The following is a 26,494-nucleotide window of genomic DNA, read 5'->3' on the forward strand; positions in this document are numbered from 1 at the left end:
GATTGGGAAAGGTCATAGAATGAGATCTTTACTACAATGGACCAGTTGATCATTCCTTAAAATATTTTTTATTGCAATGTACAAGATTTTGATATTGTTTTGTGGCATCAAAGGCTAGGTCATCCTAGCATATCTAAATTATTCAATGTACCACATTTAAAAAAAATTGTAATGAAAATTTTGATTGTATTGTATTCGTGGTAAAATGAAGGCCATTCCCTTTTAAGAAAGAACCTTCTTCGCTTCTAAGCAACTTGAATTAATATATTCTGATGTATGGGGTTCTGCTCCGGTTGTCTCTAAGGATGGTTATGCTTACTATGAGATATTTGTTGATGACTACTCTCATTATACTTGGATTCATTTCTTAGGCATAAAAATAAGATTTTTAAAAAATTTACAATTTAGTTCAAAATTTATTTAAAACTAATATTGTTAATTTTTGCTCCAATTCAAGAGGGAATTTATGTCAAATGATTTCAAAAAATATTTGGAAATCAATGGTATTACACACCAAAGATCTTGTGTTTATACACCTCAACAAAATGGTTTGGCTAAAAAAAATATAGGCATATCATAGAAACTAACAGAACTCTTCTCATTTGAAAAAATGTTCCTAAGGAATTTTGGTTGAAGCTCATAAATAGAATGTCATCTGTAAAGCTTCAAAATATTTCATCCGTTGAAAAACTTTACAAAATTTCTCCTGATTACTCTACCTTGAGAACTTTTGGTTGCAAATGTTTTATTCTTACAACAAAAAATGACAAATTATCTCCTAGAGCCATTCCAAGGTTGCCAGGCTAGGAAGCAAAAATGAAAGACGATGCGGGAAGCGAGAAGCGATGCATTTTAAAATGTATAGGAAGCGAGAAGCAAGGAATAAAAATATCAATGTAAGAATTAAATGGGAATAAAAATGGAATGCCAATAAAAACTAAAATAAAAGTGATTATTATTAAATTTCATGATTTTTTTAGTGTAAGAATTAAATTTTTAACAAAATCTAAAAATGATGAGTGTAAAGAAAGCACATGAAAGTGAGTGAGAAGTTTGAGAGGAAACACATAAAAAACAAGGAAAGTAGAGTGAGAAAAAATATAAAAAGAATAGATGAAGCATGTGGAAAGCATAGGAGAAGCGTGGAAGAATCGAGATTCTCATTAAGTTTCGGAAGCGAGTATCGTGATTCTGAAGCGAGCTTCTCACTTATCTAAGAAGCTTCTCGTAACTTTGAGCCATTTAGTGTCTTCCTTGGATATGGTGAAACACAAACGCTTTAGATATTATGATGCAAAAAATGATAAACTTCATATCTCTAGGCATGTGACTTTTTTGGAAAAAGAAAGTTTTTTGGATCAAGATGTGCCTAAAAATCTAGTTATTACTTATTTTTGTTTGAATTGCTCCCTAATGATAAGGAAGATTCCTTATGCATAGATATTGTGAATGACGAACCTCAACTAAATACTCCTGATGATGGAAAGTATAAAATAGATAATCGTGAACCATCTGTTAGGTAGTATAAAAGAAGAGACATTGATAATGGGCCTAGTGCTTTAGAAAAATATTCTAAACTCGAATCTCAGGAATCTAGCTTAATTAGAAGATCCACTAAGGACTCTAGACTTACAGATAGATTTGTGTCCTATGAATCATTTTCTCCTCAATATACAGCATGCCTAGTAAAAATCTTTTCCTACTTTGAACCCAATACATACAAACAAGCCAAATATCATCCTGAATGGATAAAAGCAATGAATTATAGCTTGAAGCCTTAGACAAATCTAGTACTTGGACGATAGAGAATTTACCTAAAATAAAGAAATCTATAGGATATAGGTGGGTATACAAGGTCAAAATCAAGAATGATGGCTCCTTTGAGCGATATAAGGCTAGGTTAGTAGCTAAAAGTTATTCTCAAGAATACGGTATAGACTATGAAGAAGCCTTTGCTCCAGTAGCTAGGATGAATTCTGTCAGAACCCATATAGTTGTTGTTGCCATTAGGAACTGGCACATCTATTATATAGATGTCAAAAATATTTTTTTAAATGGTAAACTAAAGGAAGAAGTATATATTGATCATCCACCAGGATATGAGATTTCACTAAGAAAGGTTTTTCGTTTACATAAAGCCCTATATGGCCTTAAACAAACTCCTAAGGCTTTGTATGATAGGTTCAGTTATGTTATGGTTAAACTTGGTTTTATATCCTGCCGTACTGACACTACTATGTTTGTTAAGTAATCTGATGCAAGAAAATTGTTATTCTCCTTCTTTATGTTGACGACATGTTCATCATAGAAGGGGGCACACGGGGAGTTAGTTTTATTAAAAATGTTTTAAAACAAAGTATTGAAATGATTGATTTAGGTTTTTTGAGATATTTTCTAGGGATTGAGGTTGCTTACTCCGCACGTGGCTATTTTCTAACTCAATCCAAGTTTTCTATTGATATTATCAACAAGACTAAAATTACATATGCAAAAAGGGTGGACACTCCTGAAGTGATCAATGCCAAAATGAAGATAGATGATGGCACCCCTTTGGATGACCCCACTCCTTATCGACAGAGGCCCTTAATCATTACCAAACCGGATATTTCACAAGTGCACAAAGCCAATCAGTTTCAACACTCTCCTACTACCATGCACATGAGTGTTATTATGTGTATCATTAGATATTTACAAAATTCTATGTCCAAAGAACTTTTACTATCTTCTTCCACCCCACTTGAATTAATTGCTTATACTGACTCAGATTTGGGAGGAGATCCCAATTATAGACATTCAACCACTGGTTTTTGTGTCGTTATAGGTCTCTCGTTGGTGTCTTGAAAGTGAAAGAAGCAGCAGAAAGTTTCTTTGTCATCAACTGAAGCTGGATATTGTGTCATGGCTACCACGACGTCCGAGATTGTATAGTTGAGAAGATTATTAGAAGACATGGGAGTGCTGATGAAGTCACTCTTGAGGTTATGTTGTGATAACAAGAGCGTCATTTATATAGCTGACAACCACACATTTCATGAAAGGACTAAGCATATCGAGAAGGACTGCCACAATATTTGTGAAGAATACCTTTAGAAGGCTATCAACTTGTCATATGTAACATCGGAATTTCAATTAGCCAACTACTTCACAAAGGCACTTTCTTCTCCCCGATTTCATTTCTTACTTGACAAACTTTCGGTGATTACACCGTAAGTTTGAGGAGGAGTATTAAATTGTATATATATAGGTATATAATATGGTTTATATATGCATATATGATACCCATTAGGGATATTGTTGTCATTTCACTTTGTGTAATAGGTTGTGCCCATTGGGGGCACTTTAGCATTTTTACTTTTTACTTTTTTCTTGTTCTTTTTTTATTTCTAGATAAGGACATAATGGTTCTTAGCAAGGTTGTCAGACTAGGAAGCAGAAAACGATACAAGAAGCGAAAGCAAGAAGCAATGCATTTTAAAATGTATAGGAAGCGAAAAGCGAGGAATAAAAAAAAGTAATATAAGAATTGAATGGAAATCGAAATGAAAAGCAAATAAAAACTAAAATAAAATTGACTATTTTTAAATTTCATGATTTTTTAGTATAAAAATTAAATTTTTAACGAAATCCAAAAATGATGATTGCCAATTTACAGAAAGCACGTGGAAGTGAGTGAGAAGTGTGAGAGGAAACACATAAAAAACATGAAAAGTAGAGTGAGAGAACATATAAGAAGAATGGATGAAGCATGTGTAAAACATAGGAGAAGCATGGGAGAATCGAGCTTCTCAAAGTTTCGGAAGCGATGAGTATCGAGCTTTCGAAGCGAGCTTTCCACCTATCTAAGAAGCTTTCGGTAACTCTGGTCATTAGCCATTAGAGTTGTTAGTGTCTCCCCAACAACTATATTTATAGTTGTTCGAGGTGGTTCTCAAGGACTGTATGGCCTCTTCTCTATATAAAGGGGAGTAATCCCTTTTTGTCGTATACCTGTTTCAAGCTCTCTTTGGAATATAAATATATATTGTTTATGCTCTTGTGTTGCCCATTAGTGGCATTGTGCTTGTGTTTTTATATTGACCCATAAGTAGTCCTCGATGGTGTTCCTACTTGTATTCTTCAAGCCCCTAAGAGACAATTCTTTGTATTTCTTATATTTCATTACAGTTCCATATTTTGATAGAAACAATATTATTATTAGAGATGATACTTGTCACCCCATAACTCAGTCTGGAAATGTGTTTATTCCCTTGTCTAAAAGAAATTCCATTCAGTTATCTGATCTTTTATGCTTTCAACATTAAAAAGAATATTGTGTCTATGTTTAAACTTGTTGATGATACTAATTCTTACGTTGAATTCACTCTTTTTGTGTATGTTAAGGACATTCAAACAAAAAAGATGTTTGATGAAGGGGAGCAATGTGAGAATATGTACATCTTCAACGAAGATTCTCTTGTTGCCCGTGCTCAATTGGAAGAAGAAGAAAGAAAGGAAGAACTTGAAGTTTCGTTATATTTGACTAACTAGGGTTACAACTTACAACATTTTAAAGAGGGGTCGACCCTCATAAGGAATACTATAAGACAAAACTACCAAAGTAGTGTACAAGCTAATTTGTGTACACAAAACTTATGAAAAGGGTATTACAAAAGATGATAATGTGGCATTTCCTCAACACTTTCCCTCAAGCTTGAGGTGATGAGAACACAATAAACCCAAGCTTGAAAAGGAATGATTGGAAAGCCTTCAAAGGCAAATTTTTCTTAAAATAATCTACAATATGACCCTGAGTCCCAATTTACGTCAAAGATATGATTTCATCTTGATATGCCTGAGTAAAGTGACAATCTATCTCAATATGCAAAGCCCTCTCATGAAATTCTTAATTTTTAGCAATATGAAATAGCACTTTGATTGTCACAATGCGAAGTAGTTGCAGCTGCTATGTTCACTCTCATATCCTGCAACAACTACCTCAACTAAATAACTTTTGCAGTCACCTGAGCCATAGCACGATATTCTGCTTCAATAGCAGATAGAGCAATCCTTTGTTGTTTTTTGCTTTTCCATGATATCAAAGATTCACCTAGGAATACACAGAATCCAGAGGTGAAATGTTTATCTTGAGAAGCTTCTCTAAAATCTACATCACAGTAAGCCTTAAACTCCAATGGTGAGGTAGAAGAAAAGAAAAGCCATAATGCATAGTGCCCCTAATATATCTGATAATCCTTAGGATTGCTACTAAGTGGGATGACCTAGGGGTACTCATGTACTGACTTACCATGTGAACTGCAAAGGTAATGTCTGATCGTGATATAGCCAAATAAATCAAACTCACAACCAGTTGCCTATAAACGGTAGGATCACTGAGTAGTTCACTATCAGTGTGCTTTAATTTACAGTTTGGCTTCCATAGGAGTGTACTTGTTTTCTATCATCAGTCAATCTTGCTTTATAATCAAATTTGATGCATATTTGTGGAGTCAACAGATCTCCTCACTTAGAGTATGCAACTTCTAGGTCTAGGAAATATTTAATTTTTTCCAAGTCTTTCATCTCAAAATTTTGGGCCAGTTGTGTCTTTATTTTGGCAATCATTGCCCTGTCATCTCCAACAATGACCATATCATCCACATAAAGCAAAAGAAGAATATTGACCCCTATCAAAAGATGTCACAAACAAAGCAAGTCAAAGATAGCTTTATCTAAATACCAAGCTTACCATTGTTGAACTAAATTTTTCAAACCAAGCCCTTGGGGCCTATTTCAGCCCATATAAAGCCCTCTTCAACTTGCACACTCTACCCTCCTCATCAACAATCCCTTGAGGTAACTCCATATACACATCTTCCTCAATTCGCCATTCAAAATGGAATTTTTGACATCCATCTGCCACAAGTCCCATCTCCTGACTGCAGCCACTGCCATCAGAGTTCTAATAGTAGTCATGTGAGCCACTGGTGCAAAGGTCTCAGCAAGATCTATTTGATATTGTTGATTATAACCTTTTGCTACAAGACGAGTCTTATATCTTTCGATCAATTAATTTGCTTTTGTCTTGATTTTATACAGCCACTGGCACCCAATTACATTTTTCCCCTCTAGTAGTTTAACTAGCTCCCACGCATTCATCCTTTCCAATGCCTTCAATTCCTCTGTCATTGCCTTTTGCCACTTTGGATATGATGCATATTCAACATAGGATTTTGGCTCGTAATAAGATTGAATCAGGGCTAGAAAAACCTGATGAGTAGCAGAAAATAAATCATAGGAAACAAATATAGAGGGAGGAATATAGGGTCTAGAACTTTTACGCACCTGAAGAACAAGATGAAGATGTTGACTTATTAGGATCGGTCTGAGGGACATTGGGACTTGGCTCTGACAAAGACTCTTCATCTAGATCATGTTGATCAAGGAATGACTGTGTAGGAATCTCCAATGGTCTCCTGTTATATGTAACCCATTCCTTGTCTTTACCTTTATCTGGAGTCACTAAAAAAGGTACCAAGAAGGACAAAGTAGACTCCATGTTCTCCTTTAGGTCATTCTGACTGTAAAATGACACATGTTCCTGAAACTCCACATGTCTTGATGTTCATACTTTCCTGCTCATAGGGTTAAAGCATTTATAACCTTTTTGTCCTTCCAGGTATCCTATAAAGCAACACTTTACAACCTTAGGAGATAATTTATCTCTGAATTGTAGAGGAACCGAAACAAAGCATTTACTCCCAAATACTCTCAGCATGTCATATCTGATTCTTTTCCAAACAGTCTTTTATAGGAAGACTTTTCCAACCACCTTGGAGGGCATTTGATTTATCAAGTGCACAACTGTTATCACTGCTTATGCACAAAACTCCTTAGGCATTTCACTGTTGAATAACAATGGTCTAGTGGTTTCCAATATATGTCTATTTCCTCTTTGCCACCCCATTTTGCTCTAGTGTAAGGACAAGACCTCTAATGCACAATCCCTTTTTCAAATATGAATTCATGCAGCGCATTACTTATGTATACTTATGTATTCTCCCTCGAGTCAGAACACAGGGTTTTTATTTTGGCTGTAAATTGGGTCTCAACATACACAAAATCTTTTAAAAATATCAAACAATTCACTATGATTTTTCATAAAATATATCCATGTATACCTGGTAAGATCATCAATAAATGTCACAAAATACATAGACCCTCCTTTGGACACTATAGGGGAAGGACCCCATGCATCAGAATGAACTATCTCAAAGACACGCACATACTCAATTTTCTTAGAACTAAATGAGAGAGCAAGACTTTTAGACAACCTACAACTCTCACAACACTTGACATCACTAGAAACATCATGTGTACTAATGCTTTCAAGTAAACCAGAGGATAGCATAGACTGAAGCCTAGAACTACAAAAATGACCCAACCGCCGATGCCACAAAATTGAAGAATAGAAAACTGCAACACCAGATCTACATCCATCAGCAGCTCTTGGACTCTAATCCAACTGATCCAGAAAGTAAAGATAGCCCCACCTACGCCCAGTCCCAATCCTCCTCTCTGACAACCGATCTTGCACATAATAACCATTAGGGGTGAAGATTAACATCACAGTTATACTGGGTAATTTTACCATCAGAAACTAAATTCATGGCGAGAGAAGGAACAAGAAATACTTCGGGGACATTAAGTTTTTCAAACATATTGGACTCAAAGGTAACATAACCAACTTTTGAAATAGTCATTAGAGAGCCATTTGCAGTGTGAAAGGCACTGCAACATGGTTTACAATTGGTTAATATAGACTCATAGTCTATCAACCTGTCTGAAACCAAAGTTATGAATAACTGCATAGGCACAATCATACGTATCAGTAAGAGTAGACAAGCTAGAGGAGGTAGATAAGGAGAGAAGGTGCTAGATTTGTTGAGCTAGTTGATCAAGTCAAGAGGTAACAGAAGCATGAGCATCAGAGGAATCAATGGAGGTGGAAGCAACAGTTGAGACCTGATTTTCTTCCTTCACAGCATTCATTTTTCCTTTTGCACTCCCTCCCATCTTCATCCCCTTCTTTCCTAATACGAGACAGGATTTTTTCATGTGTCCCATCTCCTTATAATAGTAACAACATACACTACTCATATCATACTTTCGAGCTCCCATCTTTGTTCCACCATAGTTGTTGAATTGTCTGGCTACAACCATGACTGAGTCACTGGAAGAGTAGGACTGAAGTGATTTTATCTTAGTCTCCTCAACAATTATCTCAGAAAGAGCCTGCGTAACCTGCAAAAGAGATACTCTGTGAATGATAGCACTCTTAACATTATCAAACTCAGCACGTAAACCCATAAGAAACTCAATCACTCTCATTGTCTCCCTATATTGCACTTTTGCTTCCATACATGCCTTGCAGTCCTTGCACTTTTCACATTTCTTATTACTATCTATCAAAGCCAAGGAATCCCAAATCAGCTGCATTTTAAAGTGATATTCTTTCACTGATTTGCTTCTCTGCCTTAGAGCTCTCAGGTCTTGCATCAAATGATATTGTCTTACCCAATTCTCTTGCATATAGACTTGCTTGAGATAGCCCCAAGCATCTTTGGCCTCCACAATTTTGAGATATTCAAAGCAATTCTTGGCTCTAAAGAGCCAAGAATTCATGACTTAACCTTGGCATTATTCATTTTTCATTCTCTGATGCATTCTCACAGTTTTGGTCTCCAGTTTAAGCTTTACTGTAGTCCCATCAAGAAATCCTCCTATCCCTTTGCCATCAACAATGGCCACCATGAAGTCAAACCAAAATGAATAATTGGTCTCATCCAGTTTCACTGGAATCAACTAAATAATGTCTCTTTCTCCATTCACACCAACCCCCAAACTACAATGCAAAATTGCACAGAAACACCAAAAATGCTAGATACATAATAAAGTACCCAGACTAATAAGTTGCACAAGTAGATATTCAGCAACAACACCAACAAAACCAAAATACCAAGTTGTCGACACACAAAATCAAGCCAAAATCAACATTCAAAACACAGCCCAGCCATCAACTACTCATTAGTTACACATTAATCATCAAAAGAGTGAGCGCACTAACAAATCTGAGCAAGCACAACAACACACATCAAAGACCAAAAATTGGTTATCGCCTATTATAGAACTATAGAAAACATGCTTAATCTTGCAAAATACCATAATACTCAGCAAAACACCCATATTCTAAAAAAAATGGCAAGGGGCAATTTCTTTAAAAAAAAATGGAGCATCATTTTTAGACTTAGGTCATCATGGGCATTGCATTTCATGTCTCACCATGGCATTCAAGCATTATCATCTTTGTCTTGTCATTTTTGTCATGAAGTTATTTAGCATCATGATTTGATTGTCTCATTTGACCACAAAGGTCTATAAGTTATTCCTTCAACAAGGTTTGTTTTGATAAAAAAAAATTGCAATCTTTCTCAATTTTATCCAAATTGGGTTTTTCACAATGCACAAATCATTGTCATAGCTTTTGCAAGAAATGTCATTTTAAGTCAATCTTTGAAAATATGTCTTTGTCTTTATCCATTTCTTCTTGCTTGTTTCGTCTTGAGAATGATGGTTAGTCGTCGGCAAGACCTCCCACCTTGAACAACTATTTATTATGCCAGGGAGACCCTTGTGTGAAACAATGTTCTTGTTTTGTCTTGAGACTGATGATTGGTCATCGGCAAGACCCTACTACTAGGGATGGCAAAACCTGACACGACCCGCCAACCCGCTTCTTAGGCGGGTTCGGGTTTGGCTTAAACGGGTTCGTGTCATAAACGGGTCGACCCGCCTAACCCGTTTATTAAACGGGTCGGGTTCGTGTTAGGGGTATGCCAACCCGTTTGACCCGTTTAATAAACGGGTTAGGCGGGCGGGTTATACCCGACCAATTAACACCCCCAGGTCCGACCCACCCAAGTCACAAGTTTAGGGACACTAATGTCTTTGATGGAAAAGATCATGCACCATTTTGACCGAACAAAAATATTCCCTCTTATATAATATATTAAGTTATTAACCCACTAAAACCCTAAACTTTTGCCCCTCCCTTCGGAAACCCCCGAGTACTTTCCAGAGAGAGAGAGAAAGGATGTGGCGAACTGCGGCCTCTGCGCTCTCTCCGATCATCCTGCGGAGGGTATCGTCGACTCCTCCCCTTTTCCTGATCCCCCACCTCCTCCTTCGGCACATCTCCGCCCCTTCGCATCTGCCACCACCCAGCACCGTCCTCAGACCCACCGCTGCTCCCCGATTCTTCGCCAACAGCCCTCGAACTTTCACCGCTAGTGGTCGCTGGAGCTCCGGCACCGAAGAGGATGAGGAGGACGTCGATGATGAGGAAGACATGGTGTTCGAAGACGACGATGATGGTGATGGTGATGGTGAGGAAGTTGATTCGGCCGATGAGGATGATTTCTCTGATGAATGATCGATCGATGGTCGTGGGTTAATTGTTGGGTTTGCTCGTTGATGGTTAAAGAGTTTGTTAGGGTTTTATTTTAATGCTACTGAAGAGAGAGAGAGAGAGAGGCTTATAAGAACTACTCGGACCTAATAAGAACTACATGAATTGTGTCTATGTTATCGGGTCGACCCGTTTAATAAACGGGTCGCCGTGTCGTGTAATCGGGTCGTGTCGACCCGACCTGTTTATTAAACGGGTTAACCGTGTCATGTCAGGTTACCCGTTTAATAAACGGGTCGTGTTCGGGTTGAGGTATTCTGACCCGCCAACCCGACCCGATTGCCACCCCTACCTTGAACGACTAATCATTAAGTCGGGAAGTGAGGAGCGCCTAGAAATGCATTTTGTCAACATAATCATTTTTTTGTCAAAGATGACAATATTGACTTCAAGCAAACTAATGTCAAGTATCTTCTGCATTGCTTTCTCAAAAAGTTGATCTTTTATGCAACAAAAAAATTGTCTTAAGAACTTTCTTATTGATCACTTGATCAAATCAAAGTATTTCATCATGCATCAGCATGTCATGTCATATGCATTTTTTTGCGCATGTTACTAACTAATTCTCTTGCAACTGACATAGTTATTAGGAACCTAATTGTACCATTAGGAAAAGCCTACCCAATCCTATTTTAGGATCAACTTATAGATAAATGAACATTAGGTCCATAGATTGTTCAACGGATTGATGGCGCTATCTGAAACTCATTTGATGAGTATGTAAATCGTCCTTACCCCAATCATTTTCTCCAAAAGTGCTTCTTTAAAACAAACACCATTTTAAAAAATGTCTTTGTCTTTTTTATACTTTTGCTGCAAAAGGTTTGTCTTTGTCTTTGTCTTTGTCTTTGTCTTTGTCTTTGTCTTTGTCTTTGTCTTTGTCTTTGTCTTTGTCTTTGTCTTTGTCTTTGTCTTTGTCTTTACAAAACTTATCAGTCCTTTTTCTTTGCGATCCTCAAGCTACAAGGCACTTGTTTCATCTTTTGTCTTATTACGCTTAACAAAGATTTTTCGCTCACTGTTACCGAGTTCAAGGGAAAGCCCTCGTGTGAAACAAAGTACTAGCTTAGTCATTGGTTCAATCTCGTTTGGCAAGACCTCTCTACTTATATAGACAGGCATTACAGAGAGATCCTTGTGTTAAGTTATGTACACGCCTTTAGTTGTCATCCCGCAGCATCAACCATCTATGTCTTTGTCTTTTCACAAGACTTTTTCAAAACACAATGTCAAAGTCAATATTTTCGCTTTTCAAACCCAGTGTGTCCATTTCTTTAGACACCCTAATTTTGACCGAGTTATTTCATGTCAAGAGTCATGTACAAAAATCCAATGCTTTTGGCCCATTCCAAAATTTTGTTAACTTCACATTTATTTTTTGTCTCTAAAATGACATCTTCAAGGTTTTTGTTTAAAAAATAAATTAAACTAGAAGATCTTAGTTTTCAATAAGCCAAAAATCAGGTCAATACAACATCGGAGTAGAAAGTTATGACCAAAACAAGGTGACTTTAGTAAAAAGTCACATTCTCAGGTAAGGCCCATCTTGAGCGCATTTTGACCTCCAGAACAATTAAATTTGGTTGTTTACTTAAAAGTAGAATTAAAGTTGAGGATGTTAGCTTTCTGACACATCAAAAATCACCTCAAACAGACATCAAAACAGGAAGTTATGGTCGAACCTGTCGAGCTTATTTGACCTGATTTTGCTAACAACAATCAATTTGCCGTCAACAATATTTGTTGTCAACACCTTTTATCATCAGCCGCCTTTTTTTTTGTGCGTTCTTTGGAGAAAAACCGTTATACCCTCCTTCCAAACTCGGAACGAAATATTTCAAATCCAAAACCCTTTTACAAAATTAAAACCTTTATCCAAGGCAACATGCCTTGGCCGAATCTCAATCGTTCACTCAAAAGTTGCCCAATGGGAGTCGTACATCCCAATCTGGACAAGGTCCAGAATGACGAATCTCGAATACGCAAGAAACGTATCCAAATCCACCGAATAACTATAAATAGTACCACAACCACCACCTCTTATTTCAGCATCTGGTCTTCTCACTTCTAGCTCTAAACTTACTATGTAGAAATCCCTATATGGCCTAGCCTAGTCCACCATTATCTAGCCTAGTCTAGGACCCAGATCCCCTATCTCACACCCTTTTTGGAGCTCGCGCCTAGCCAAAGTGTCGCCCATCCTCCCCCATGCTCATTAAACGTAGAAAGGGCTACCTAAGCTCGAGGTGAGATTCGATTCCTCTTCTTTTTATTATTTTGTTCATTTTATTGCATTTTTATAATGTTTGAAAGCTCTAATGTTTGTATATTTTATTTATTTCGTATTTTTTTTAGTTTTGGTAGCTCCCGCCACTGAACTCAACATTTTTTAGGATTCGCGTACGAGGTACGTCTACTCAAAAGTCATCACCCCAAATACGAAAATCTGAAGCTCCTAGTACAATTGATTTCTGCTCAACGGAGGAGGAAAGGCACACTACCTTAAAGAAAGGACCCCACAACTTTTAGAATTTGGATCCGACTTTTCGGACCTATTTTCTAATTTTTTCGTGAAAACCCTTTTTGTTTTAAAAAAATTTGGGGATCCACAGATGGCAGCATCGAAAGGTATAAAGTAAGGTTGGTTGCAAAAGAATGCACGCATGAGTATGGTCAGGATTACGAAGAAACCTTCAATCCTATGGTGAAGATGGGGACAATACAAATTATTTTGTCCCTTGCAGATGATCATGGTTAGAAATTAAGTTACCTAGATGTCAAAAATGCACTCTTACATTGAGATTCAAGGGGGTATTTATGGAGCAACCACCAGGTTATAAAGAATGATAAGAGAACACGTGTGTAAATTAAATAGAGCAATTTATAGTTTAAAACCTATGTCACACGGACTCGGCTAAGGAGGTGCCGCACCCGAGTCGACACGCCCCGACACGGGTGCGGACTCGGGTGCGGCTTCGGACTCGGCCCGGACTCGATCAACGCCGAGTCGGACTCGGTCAACGAGTCCAGGCCGAGTCCATCCACATTTTGGACTCGGTCAACTTTCACCGAGTCCAAAAATGTCCCTAAAAAATCATTTTTTTATATTTTTTATTTAAAAATATATATATATAAATTGTGCACAGTCTGTGACTATGTGACTGTGCACAGTGCAGTCACAGACTGTGACTGTGCTGCAGTCACAGACTGTGCACAGTCGCACAGTCTGTGACTGTGCACATTCGCACAGTCTGTGACTGTGACTGTGCACAGTCACAGTGCTGTGGACTGTGCCTGTGCACAGTCACACAGACTATGTTGTGGCATTTTAAAAATAAAATAAAATTATATATATATATATATATTTTTTTTTTTTTGCTGAGTCCCCGTGTCCAAAAATTTTTAAATTGTGCCGCACCCGCACCCGCACCCATGTGACAGTTTAAAACAAGCTTCACGTTTTTGGTTTGAGAGCTTTTTATTGGTGATTCAAAGTTATAGTTTTTATCACTATCTATTGGATTATTCTTTGTTCATTTACAAATAATATGACTTTATTACCTTGCTTCTCATATATGTTGATGATATAATTGTTACTGGGAATTTTGATCAGCACATTAATGAAGTTAATGAGTCATTGAGTAGAAAATTTAAAATGAAAGACCTTGGTGTATTGAGATACTTTCTTGGGGTTGAGGTAGACTAGAAGCACAACAACCTTATACTGACCCAACACAAATACAAGTGGATCTACTCACTAAAATGGGAATGAAGGATTGCAAACCCGTGTTGACCCCTACTCCAATCCATCAAGGGTTGAGTGTGAATGATGGAGAAATATAAGAAGATCCAACCCAGTTCAGAAGTATAGTTGGTAGGTTACAGTACATTACTTTCACTAAGCCTGATATTTTTTTGTCGTTAATCAGGTGTTATGCATGAGCCCAGAACCACGCATATGGAGGTCGTAAAAAGGATTTTGAGATATTTAAAGGAGACCATACGAGATGGTTTGATGTATATAAAAAGATCAAGTGGAGAAGATGTTTTGACCATTCTGGCTTGTTCATATACAGATTGAGCAAGAGACCCAAATGAGTGAAGGTCAGTGTCAGGGTACTATATTTTTATTGGTGGAAATCTAGTATCTTGGAGAAGCAGAAAGCAATAGTCAAATCAAGTATAGAGGTTGAATACAGATCGATGGTTGTTGTGACAGCTAAAACGACATGGAGTAGACATTTGTTGAATGACTTGGGTGAGGTCATTTCCAAATTTGTGTTGTTCTGTGACAATCAAGGAGCAATCAAAATATCTCTCAATCCTATTTATCATGAAAAGATAAAACAAATGAGGCCCAAGAGTTAGAAGCAAGATTTGTTGGGACAGAAAATTAGATTGCTGACTTAGTTCACAGAAGGGCACACCAGATGAAGATTTTGGTTTTTGAAGAGCAAGTTGTCCATGGTAAAATACCATGTACAACTTGAGGGAGGCTATTGAGCCGTGATGTGCTGAAATCTGGATTGGATTGTGGATCCAAGATCTAGTCTCACTGTGTTATCATATTACATGTATTGTCTGATTACCTTATTACTCCATCCTGTATAGTTTTTGTTTTATTTGCTTATAGGGGTATTTGTGCAATGTAAAAGATGTTTATTTAATATAAATGAGAAAAGGAATAAGGAATGACCTATGTCACAGGGACTCGCTAAATTGGGTGTCACACCCGCATCGACACGACACGAGTGCAACACCCAGTGCGGTCAATATAACCCTGGGTGCGGTCAACCCTCACCCAAGGTTATATTTATCCAAAATGGACTCAGTCAACTTTGACCGAGTCCATTTTGGACCATTAAAAAAAAACATGACCCAATGTTGTTTTTTCCTTTTTTTTTATGTCGGAGATAAAGGGAGGAAGAAGAAGAAGAGAAGGAAGAAGAAAACCAAAGAGGAAGAGGAGGAGAGGGAAGAAGACGAAAGAGAAAGAGCCACATCAAAGTTTACACTCCATTGTGTACAAAATTATCCATGAACCAAATAAGTCCATTCAGCTAATCGAAACTTGCTCTTTGTAGGTAAGAAAGACAGCTGAAAACTTGTACTCACATGAAAAGTGACAAACTGCATTTAAATCATCTACCTTGATAACACTCTACTTAGCATGCATGCGCATATACACGTACAAAGACATTCCCAACCTTCACACACACATGTGGGGTGACGTTCAGTAGCCTTTCTATATATATGTGTGTGTGTGTGTGTGTGCATGTGTGTACTATAGATTTTTAGACAGAAATGGAACCCGATGAGGTTGACTGCACCAGACACCAAGGAAGCCATGTCCAAGTGTCACACGTGCACGAATGCGGGTGTGACATGGGTGTGTTGGCCTTTTAGAAGAGTCTGTGTTACATAGATGTCAGACAATAGCTTCCCCTTGAGCATCAACTAAACAAATATCATAATCCAGATCAGGACCCCAATTTCAAAGCCTAAAAGGGGGTGTTACCAACCTAATATTCAAGTGATGCCTATAAAAAAAATTAAACGAGAGGGTTCCTTTCTCGCCCCTCTTCCACACCATGTCATTTACCAATCACTACTTTAACCTCATCTAGGACTTCAAGAGCTTTCTGCACATGCAGGAAATGTGTTTACGCTCCACATTTCATATATGTTAATGCACACATCTACGGACAAAATTTAGCAGAGAAAACTGGATATTTTCTCACATGTATTTGTCTGCCATTTATTGAAGAACTAGAGACCCAGTACAAAAAAAAATTAGATCAGTTGGCACAGTTAAAATAGAATACATGGACATTCTGCTAAGGTATACAAAACCTTTACCTGCAGATATATGTGTCATTTATCGAAGAACTAGAGATCCACTACAAGAAGTCAGTTTTAGATCGTTTGGCACAATTACAGTAGAATACATGGACAAGAATTCAGTATACACATGACACATCTGAATCAGCATCTCTTATAGTTAGGAATGCCACGGTAAAATCAGGAGGGACATTAATGTTCATTACATTGATCTAGAAAACTGAACAAAAGAAAATGGGGAGATGTAGCACAAAAACGACTCACCATGGAGAAGATCGGAAGCCGAACATCCACCGTCTTAATCAATTCTGCTGACGCAAAGTCCCAATATCTCACGGTACCATCCAACGACGATGTCCAGCAGTTGCATAAAAGCTTACTTGCAGGACCAGAAACTCGTACAACAATTACAGAAGTAACTGGTGCTGTATGACCTTCCAACTCTGATATCTGTAAACCAAGAGTTCACGGACTGAGAAGACCATATTACTCATTAACCGAAGATTAAGTGGGGTATGAAAGATTACCAGCAAGCTTGTGGAGGTGCTGAAGATTGAAACAGTATTCCCCGTACAGACAAGCAATTTCTTTCCATCATTAGAGAAAGCCGGAGGCCGAGACACCAAATTCTTTCCTCCGGTTATCATGTTTGTCAATATATTTCTAAATCAAACAGTGCATAGAAGAAAGAGAAAGTGAAGGTTAGCGTCATATATGGCACCAATGAGATAGGAACATAGAATAGAAGTTCTGAACTAACAATAATACTTAACTAAAAGTCTCAGTCTAAGCGTACACTTTCACCAATCTTAACTACACGAAAAAATGGAGGCTACCATTCTTCAAACCGAGTAATTAAATTAACCAATATGCTTTTCTATGTAAAATATTTTGTTGGTATCCTGAAAATGCTAAATATATCAGACCAACAAAGGATTTCTATATGGTAGCTCGAATTTCTTTAAGGCATTTCATGGAACACGTGGTGTGCTCAATATGGAGAACGCAAATACTCATGAAACGTGTAGAGAAATAGAGCAAAAGGGTGAGTGAAAAATTGACACCAACAAAAAAAAAATCGAAAACGGGACTAACTAACCTTGATCAGTATGAGCAGGGAGAACGTCCGAGATGAGAAGAGAAGGTGGGTGAGATTAGGAAAGTCAAGGTGGGGAGAGAGGATTCTGGCTGATACCAGAGAGAGAGAGGGCTTTACGGGAGGCAGGCGGAGAGCGGCGGACCACGGATGCTGCTTACAAATTCTTAAAACTAAAAAATTATACTCTCGCCCTTCAAACCATTGTTGTTAAAATCGGTTCACTAGGTGAATCGGTTTCTTAAAAAAAATAATCGAATGGTATATTTAAAAATGATTTTTATTAAAAAAACGTAAAATTAAATAAAAAACATAAACAATACAAAAATATTAAAATAAGAAAAAAATATTTTTTAAAATAAATGCAAAAATTAACACAAAAATAAATGCCAATATTCACCCATAAGTATGTCAAGCATTTTCATCAGCAGCAAAACACTTGTCCTTGTAAAGGAAATAAACTTGAAAAGCAAGCTGTGCAAGGCATCATAGAGTTCACTATCTTCAGGCACAATAAGCCATTCTGGATCATAATGCCGGTGATGTTTATGATGATGAATATGGCGGTGGAGTCTATTGAACCACAGAGAGAGAGAGAGAGTTACCAGAAGCAGTAGGGGCCACCGACGGAGGAGGGGAAAAGAAGAAAAGAGAAAACAAAAAAGGGCCGAGGGTTAGGGGTTGCGACTCTAGGGCTGGTTAACGAGACTAACGAGCCAAGCTGGGCTGTTCGGGCTAGGCTCGTTAAGGGTATAACCCAGATCGAACTTGAGCTTGTCATCAGCCGAGCCGATCATGAGGTGGCTCGTTTTTAAAAAGTATCTTTCTAGAGCTTAACATCTTTATATTTGAATTGTAGAAAATAAAAGTGTGGCATCTCCTCCGATGCCAACCATCCCCACCACTGGTTTAAAAGGGCGATATTGAACTGTGCAAGCCTTTTAATGCTAAGACCTCTCCTTTGCAATGAGCAAGTGACATGATTCCAATTGACTAAAACTTTAGAAGCACCAGTACCATCCCATAAAAATATCTTGAAAATGAGTATTAAACGTGCTTCAAGATTATTGGGTATATAAAAATAACAGCAAATGATGCAAAGGTATGCAGTTAAGAACATGACAAATCAATGTTGTTTTACCTGACTTAGCCAAATAAGGCCCTACCCAAGAATCAATCCCGGCTTGAACCTTATTTACGAGAAAAGTCCACATGTAACGTTTCACCTCGACTCAAAGAGAACTTTTTTAACACAACAGAAGACTTTTTTGAATTAATTCGAAACTATTTTCAAAGGAAGGTGCATAACAAAGTTAGAATCAAACTATGACAATTTGAATATTACAAAAAAAAATTATTTACTTTATAAATGAAATTCCAGAGTTTGTATACAAAAACCTAAAAAAAATAGAAGAGTACAGTCAAATCCAACAAATGGTTCCCATGTGCATTGACATTCGTCCGCCTACTCCTGTGGATCTGAAAAGTATAAAAAAAAATAAAAATAAAAAAACATAAGATACATCATATCTCAGCACAATTTTGCATACCCTTATTAGGTCTCATAAGCAAATAACACAGTATATATTGAATACAGTATAATCTACATAACCCTTACTTCATTTTATGATTAGGTAAACATAAAAAACATGCACATACAATGCACGCATTCTTTAATGTATACATAAGCAAACCATTTATGCATCTTCTCGTGCGTAAATCAATCATCCAATGCATGCATACATTTATGCATATATGAGATATAATTCATGTATTCTCTTATGCACATATAATTATATGTATTTGTATTTGTGTATGCAATTATGCACACAGGTCATTTGACTGTACACTTACGCTCACATGCAAATTCATGCATACAGTTAAACATCTATTTTATTTAAGCATGCAACTATACTCACACATACCTTATGCATACAATTATGCAGGTATCATATTTAATCCTATGAATATACTTATAAACAGTTTATGCATACAATTGTGTAGACATGTCATGACTTACCTCGTGTATGAGTATTTTCCTTTATTTTCATTAATTTTCTTTTGCAATTCATGTTATACTTTCAAACACCAAACTTTAAATTTTATTTTATTACCTCGAGGCACTGGCCAACTATGGGTACTCAGACCTACTGGGGGTGTTTACAATTTTTATTTTTTACATCTTAATCCTCTGGAGAACAATAGACTAAGACCAGAGTGTGGGATACGTCATCGCATCGTCCCTCAAACTAGAACATTGTAGGCGCACAACTATCGGCATACAGGTGTAGTTCTAACTATGTCATCTGTATCGGTGTAACGACCTCAAATTCACCCTTAAAAATGCATAATTTTTTTTAAAAGAAAATGAATAACATAATAATTGATATATGATCCTTCTCCAATTAGATTGTTTTTTAGGAGGTCAGCTTGTACACAAATGCTAGTGTTTATTAACCTACTAGAACTAAGTTCGCAAAAGAGACACCAAATAAAAATGCCTATATCAAAAATACAAAAACTATATTTTTTATGAATGCAAAAAATATCTTACGAATCTGAGGCGCATCACAGATTCACATCCCAACACAGCAACCATCAATTTCAAACCCTAATTTAAATTGAAATAGTTTAAACCCTAATTAAAACTTAATAAACTTTACCTTTAAGTTCACAAAGTTTAATCGATCCCATAAAGTTTAGTATCCAACAACCAATCATAAAGTTTTCCATCTCCAACAAACTAGTTTCGCCATCGCCTAATCAGTTAAACCAAAGCCTGAACATCTGAAAAATATTAAATGACAAGTGAGAACTCACTGTTTTTATATAAAGTCTCATATTATCCAATATCAGAGAATAAAATATAAATCAACCAAACATCAAGTTTAGAAAAAATTATGAACATAATAATTCAGATATGCTTGCAACATAAACAAATTTAATCATACTTGTGATATCACATGATACAAAAATCAATGAATATATGATACATGTACCAATGCATATACGATGCATGAACCAATGCAAAATGCATAAATAACTTTTATCTCCTTATTGGCATTTGTCTTTGAATGCATGTTCATGTTTAATACAAACCAATTTAAGTTATTCTCCTGACCATTTTGTGAATATTGGCACAGGTAAAATCCTCAGGTCCAAGGTAGATCTCAATTATATCTTAATTACTCACAATTATATTTTATTATGCATTAGGATCCCACACATGTTCCTCGATCGACTTCGAGCATCATCAACTTAGGCTAGAACATCGTGCATTATCACCAAATGTTGGGACAACAAGAGCCTCTACACCCTTTAATGCCACTTCCTTTGGTATATTAATACATTGTAGTTGACCCAACATTACTATTCTAAGCAAAATGGTAGAAAGTTTCCTACAATCATGGCTAGAAACACGAACCTCGATATCAAGTTTTTAGAATAAACAATACGCATGACCTTCAGTATTCTCATGGTCCTCTATAACTGTCATCTAAGGATTCAATCACCAACAGAGAGCAATCAAGGAATCAAGTTTATTAATACATTATTCAGGTCTCTGATACCACTTTTAAATTAGTATACGTTATTTACACAAAAACACAATGGATCCACACATCCATAACATGCACCATCTGATTAGGCTACCACATTGCTTGATGATAACAGTTTATCATTGTATGCCAATAAGTGCAAATAATCATATACATCATAACATAATATAAGCAATGTATTAACATGATTATTTCAACAATATTGCATTAGCACATAGCCTAAATAGGCCTACATGTAGTTCAATCATACGCTATAAAATAATCAGGTTCATCTCTCAAACTGTCTCATGCATTAAAGTAAACATTTCATATTATGTGGCATATCATGCTTACAAGTCATATATCATAATAACATGTACCCACAATTTTTCAGTTCAAACTCTGAATAAATTCTTGAGGCATTTTTCAATAAAAAATAGTGTTTTTACTGTAAAGTGAATCAAACTGATTCCTGCGACCCAAATATACTTAAAATATTTGTATCTTCATGAATATATGCTCAAACACTCTAGAAGTAATAACTTTCTACCTAAACGAAATCAAGAGATTTGTACGAGCCAACTTTCTTAGTTACGTCAATACGAAAATAATGGCATACTCAAAAAAATTTGGAAAAAAATGCCGAAAACTCAATTTTTTTGCGGGACCCACGAAAATATTTGTGAGACCCACGAAAATATTTCTCAAAAAATATTTTAGAATATTCTAAAATATTCCAGAGCCTTCCAGGACCTTCTAGGGAATATTTCATAAAATATTCCTTCTGGATAAGATCAAACAGTCGAATGAATAAGATCAATGACTCATCCGGATAAGATTAGTGACTCATTTGGATAAGATCAGTGAGTCACCTGGATAAGATCAGTGCCTCATCTGGATAAGATCAAATAGAATTTTTAAGAAAGCTATGGACTAAAATGGAAATTTTGAATTTTGGGGCCCAAGTTTCAGAATTTATAAATAGAGGAGCTAGCCCCCCTCCTTTGAAAAATCGTCTATCTCTCTCTCTCCTTCTTTTCCAAACCTCCCCTACCTAGCCTAGCCCACCTGGGTCTGCCTGACCTGGTCTGAACCTACTTGACTTGGTCCAAACCCAGTTGACTTGACTTGAACCTGGTTTGGTTTAAAGTCAAAGTCAAAGTCCTTTCTCGTCCCAGATTCTGATTTGGATTTTTCTGAACCCAGACCTAGTCGGACCTCTCAAAGGAAGGATCGAACCTCATTCGAAGCATCAGAGCATATCAGAGTCATTTTTCCGTAATTTGAAGTAAGTTTGTTTCATTAATCCATCTCTCTCAAGTATTTGTTTGTTTGTATATATGTATACATTTTGAAGTAATATCTTGCTTTAGTTCTTGGTTGAGCCCTCTACGACACTTCGGTGTTTACTCGCTCACTTCGTAACTATCGTCGGATATATATGTTCGAATGCGCAGTATATGTGTTCTTCAAAATAGTATATTGCCCTAGTTCTTGGTTGAGCCCTCTAGGACACTTTGTTGTTCACTCGCTCGTCTCGTAACTATCGTTGGATACAGATCTAGATGTATATCTGTTGATACTGCTGGCGCGTCTTATATCGCATAGGCTATGTAATTTACCTTTGTCGTCGCATTGTATGATGCCAAGGCTTGTGCTTTCTGTAATTTCCGATTAATGCACTTCTGATATGCATTTATTTACAATGTCGCGTTGAAAGACGCCAAGGCTCCTGCTTTCTGCAAATATATACGCAGAATATTTCGTTCAATTACACACCCTGAATAATAGTATATGCATTTCCTTTATGTCGCCGCTGTATAAAGCACAAGCTTCTGCTTATACGACATATATGGCGCGTAAATGAGCGTTCAAATAGAGATCAACTCCAAATCGCAATGTGATTCACTTACTGCTCCTCGTTCAAGATTATGTTTGACGAATGAAGCTCCCATTTGAAAGGCTTCACTTTTTGGCAAAATGCTCTTTTCGTAAAGACTAAGTCAATTACGTATGGGCTGGTTATAGCCCAGGGTTCCAAGGTACGCACAATGGTGCACATCCATTTCCCAAGTTAAGCATAGTGATTTTCCGCCAAAGAGGAGAGATGCCGCTGAAATGGATAAAATAAGCATACGCTTTATCTGTTAAAGAGAGGAAGTGCTGCTAAAATTTCTGAAGAAGCTAAGAATAGCTCAGAAAGAACGTAGCAGAATACTCTGTCATATAGCGGAGTGCTACCCAGTTCATGGAATACTTTCTACGATGTAGAAAGAGTCGTCGCACCATTGTCGATGGAGCAGAGGAGGTGTTGATGAAATGTTTGGCAGGAGAATTGCCAGAACCAGATAAGCGGCACAACGATGTCGTTTGTTGAAACGATGTCAGAATGACTCATCTCCCTAATACCTATAAGGGCATCGTACTTGTAAGAGTCGTTGCGCCGAAGTAGTGGTAGCGCCTTGACAAGGTCCTGAGCTCGTTGCGTAAAAATACGCCGAGTAGCTAATCCGTAGAGATCGAGTCATGTGCATGCTCATTGAGAATTATTAGACAACCGGACTCATAAGGGCCGCTGAGCCAGAGTGTGTTGTTTCCACCCGAAAGAGGTGAAGTGCTTGTCAAGGTCGAAGTGTCGAGAGCAGAGTTAAGCATGCATATGAATAAAACCTTTGTTCCACGGTGAAAGCAGTGTGGGTGATTGGGGTCGGGTACATAGTTCTCAAAGGTTGCCCTTGCAATGTTCGTCAAGTAATTGTAAGACTGTCAGACCCCTTTCAGAATTTCTCACCGAGGAAGACGGTGATGGCGCAACCTTGAGTGACATAGATTTCACCTGAACCTGATAGAGTTCATTGATGGCCTCCGTCACTCAGAGGTATGGAAGTCATGGTTATCCTTAAATATCTAAGGATTGAACTCAACTACTGCACTAGCAGGATGCATCCGACTATCTAGTAAGGGTCTCTTCTGGTATGTTGTACCGTCCTACTAGGGAGATGGTGTCAACAAACCTCTGGGGTATCTAAAATACATAGAATAATCAACTCCCAGATCATCGCGTTGTCGCCCAGATATGAGTCTCATAAGCCCAGGGGGAGGTGCAATTATCGAAACAAAGCATTAGCTTAGGTACAACAATACTTTGAATGTATGAGTGTATGAACGTTGTTGAGTCAATCATGAATAACCTTTGTGAAGGTGTCATGGTCGGTATACTACTGGACTGATTGGGAAAGAACCCAAAAGATATCCGTACAACTAAGCGAAGCTCGGAGAGTTGTCCTTAGATTCGTAGGATACGGATGTTCCAAGCATAAAGGCTTGAGTTAGACATCCATTCGAGACCCTAAAGAGGTCAAGGCTAAGTCGTGGAGACTTAAGCAGTTATTCTAAATCACAACCCTGAAGAGGCTTACGCGAAGTCATAAAGACTTGCGTGGATGTTCAACTCATAGCCCTGAGGAGGCTCTTACGATATACGTTAAGTCGTGGAGACTAGAGCGTCGTTATTGCGAACTGCGACCCTGAGTGGTCATGCTTTTACTTGAGTTGAATGGATATGCATTTGCTTGCTTACCAGACCGTCAGTGGTTCTGACCCCGTTTTGTGGGGATTTCAGGTGTTGAATCTGCGTTGTGATATGCAAAGCAAGGCGACATCAAGTTTCAGGGTTTCTCTAGACAGAGTTGTACTGCTTCCTTTTATTGAACCTACATTGTTCTTCCAAGCAGTAGTGTTGTAATAAACATGTGGTTTTCGATAAAATGGAACACTTTAGTGGTCAATGAGTTGCTTGGCCACATACCTGCAACGTGCTCGAAGTTTTCTAAAATCAACGACTCATTATCGTCTGATTCCGCTGCTAGAACATTTTCTAAGTTCCGCTACAAAGAAAAAAAAAAGAAATTCATGAAAATTTTAACTTAGCTTTGTTTTGGAAATCCAGAGCGTTACATACATGGTCATCATAAACATATATAGCATCACATTATATTATACATTATCATCATACTGCACATAATACACTTGGTTCAAATCCAGAACCATCACATGCATGCAATTCAATACATCACATGCAAATATGCTAAAATAGTTTACATGCAAAATTGTAAAAATATAATCTTACATGTTCTTAGAAAATCAGTTATAAATCATACAGAACTATTTTGGAGATATAATTTTATCTTTATATTGATATTCATGTTAGTTGTCTATAAAAAAAACTCTTACCTAAACTCATTTCAGATTAGAAAAGAAAATTTTCAGAACTACCGATTGTTTTTTGTTCATAAAATAGTTTTGTCCGATTCAATATTTGCAAAGAAAAATCAACCATGCATCACATAAAAATAAATAAATTATAAGTTTTTTATGTGGGTAGCTTGATATGTCTCACAAAAGTTCCCAAAAACCCAAACTCAAATCATTCCTAAAAAATAATTAAAAATAATATGATGAAATTTATTTATATTATTTAATGAACTATTTTTCAAAAAATACAAGTTTTGGAATGAACTTTCTTGATTTTTAATTCTCAAACCGTAAAGAATGAGCACACACGATTTTTAGTGTGTATTCTGACATATACAGGCTGACACATAAGAATATCAACCATAAATCCTAAATATTTTGAAATATATATTTTTTACAAAAATATGTAGCCTAAACAAATTTTCTATCGAAGCAAAAACTCTCTGTTGACTTGCGAAGGTTATATTTTTAAACCCAAAACTCATTTGAGCCCATTTTTTTTTTGAGATTGCTTCCATATGTCTGAAATATCTCCAAAAATTTTAAGGTATAGACCTTGTATGAGATCAAACACCTAAAAACAAAAAAAAATGAGCATGATCAGATCCTATAATCAATCACCAAAAAAATTTGCGAGAACGAAATCATTACCTAATGTCAACCGATCTTTTTCTTCCTTGCTCTCTCTCCTCTCTCCCAACGTGTTTCTCTCTCTCCTCTCTCTCTCTCAACATTTTATATGAATGTTTAAAACAAGATCCAAACGCAAAATTGGATTAGATTCGTATTTGGTCAGCGAGACTACTTTTTAATTTGGATTCAGTACTTTTTCTATCAGATCTGTGTTCCATTCATATCAAATTGGATCTCTTTGTAATTTTTCATATACAAAGCTTGTTTCCTTCTTCTCTTTAATGGATCACAAATATGACAAATAAACATTTAGGATCCTGATTCAATCCTAATTCAACATATCTCTTTTCGATCCAGCTAGGATTTGGATCTGTGGAATATAATTTGGATCAAGTGTGGCGGCCAGCCATATCCAATCCGTTGGCAACCTTAGAACCAAAATCACGATCAGTGTGGAAGCAGATCCTATCCACGTCTTTTCCGCTTATTTATAATATTTCAATAAAAAAAACGTAGTACTTTTTAATGGAAAAAAAGGGAAAAAAAAGTTAGTCAGGGGTGAACCGGTCAAATGAACAAAAGAAATGGAAGGGAAGTTAAGTAACCCTAACTCTGTGGGAACCTTAGGAG

At 36.9% G+C, this 26,494-nt stretch overlaps 1 protein-coding gene across 2 annotated transcripts in view; it reads right to left on the bottom strand.

Annotated features, from left to right (window-relative positions):
* Positions 1-18,107, bottom strand: part of LOC149822619 (uncharacterized) — a 100,776-nt gene extending 82,669 nt beyond the window's left edge. Inside the window, exons 1-3 of one of the 2 annotated variants that reach the window (XM_089981676.1) lie at positions 18,047-18,107; positions 16,873-17,008; positions 16,610-16,795 (exon numbers count right to left, since the gene is read on the bottom strand). In XM_089981676.1, coding sequence (XP_089837802.1) covers positions 16,610-16,795; positions 16,873-16,992 — 306 coding nt within the window. In that variant the 5' untranslated portion in view covers positions 16,993-17,008; positions 18,047-18,107. Of the gene's footprint in view, positions 1-16,609; positions 16,796-16,872; positions 17,009-17,444; positions 17,583-18,046 lie in introns of those variants that run through there. The other variant, XM_089981675.1, reaches the window with a different exon arrangement.
* Positions 18,108-26,494: the final 8,387 nt, after the last annotated feature.

This window comes from Nuphar pumila, chromosome 11 (genome assembly GCF_984573655.1).
Source record: "Nuphar pumila chromosome 11, dmNupPumi1.hap1.1, whole genome shotgun sequence".
Classification (NCBI taxonomy): Eukaryota; Viridiplantae; Streptophyta; class Magnoliopsida; order Nymphaeales; family Nymphaeaceae; genus Nuphar; species Nuphar pumila.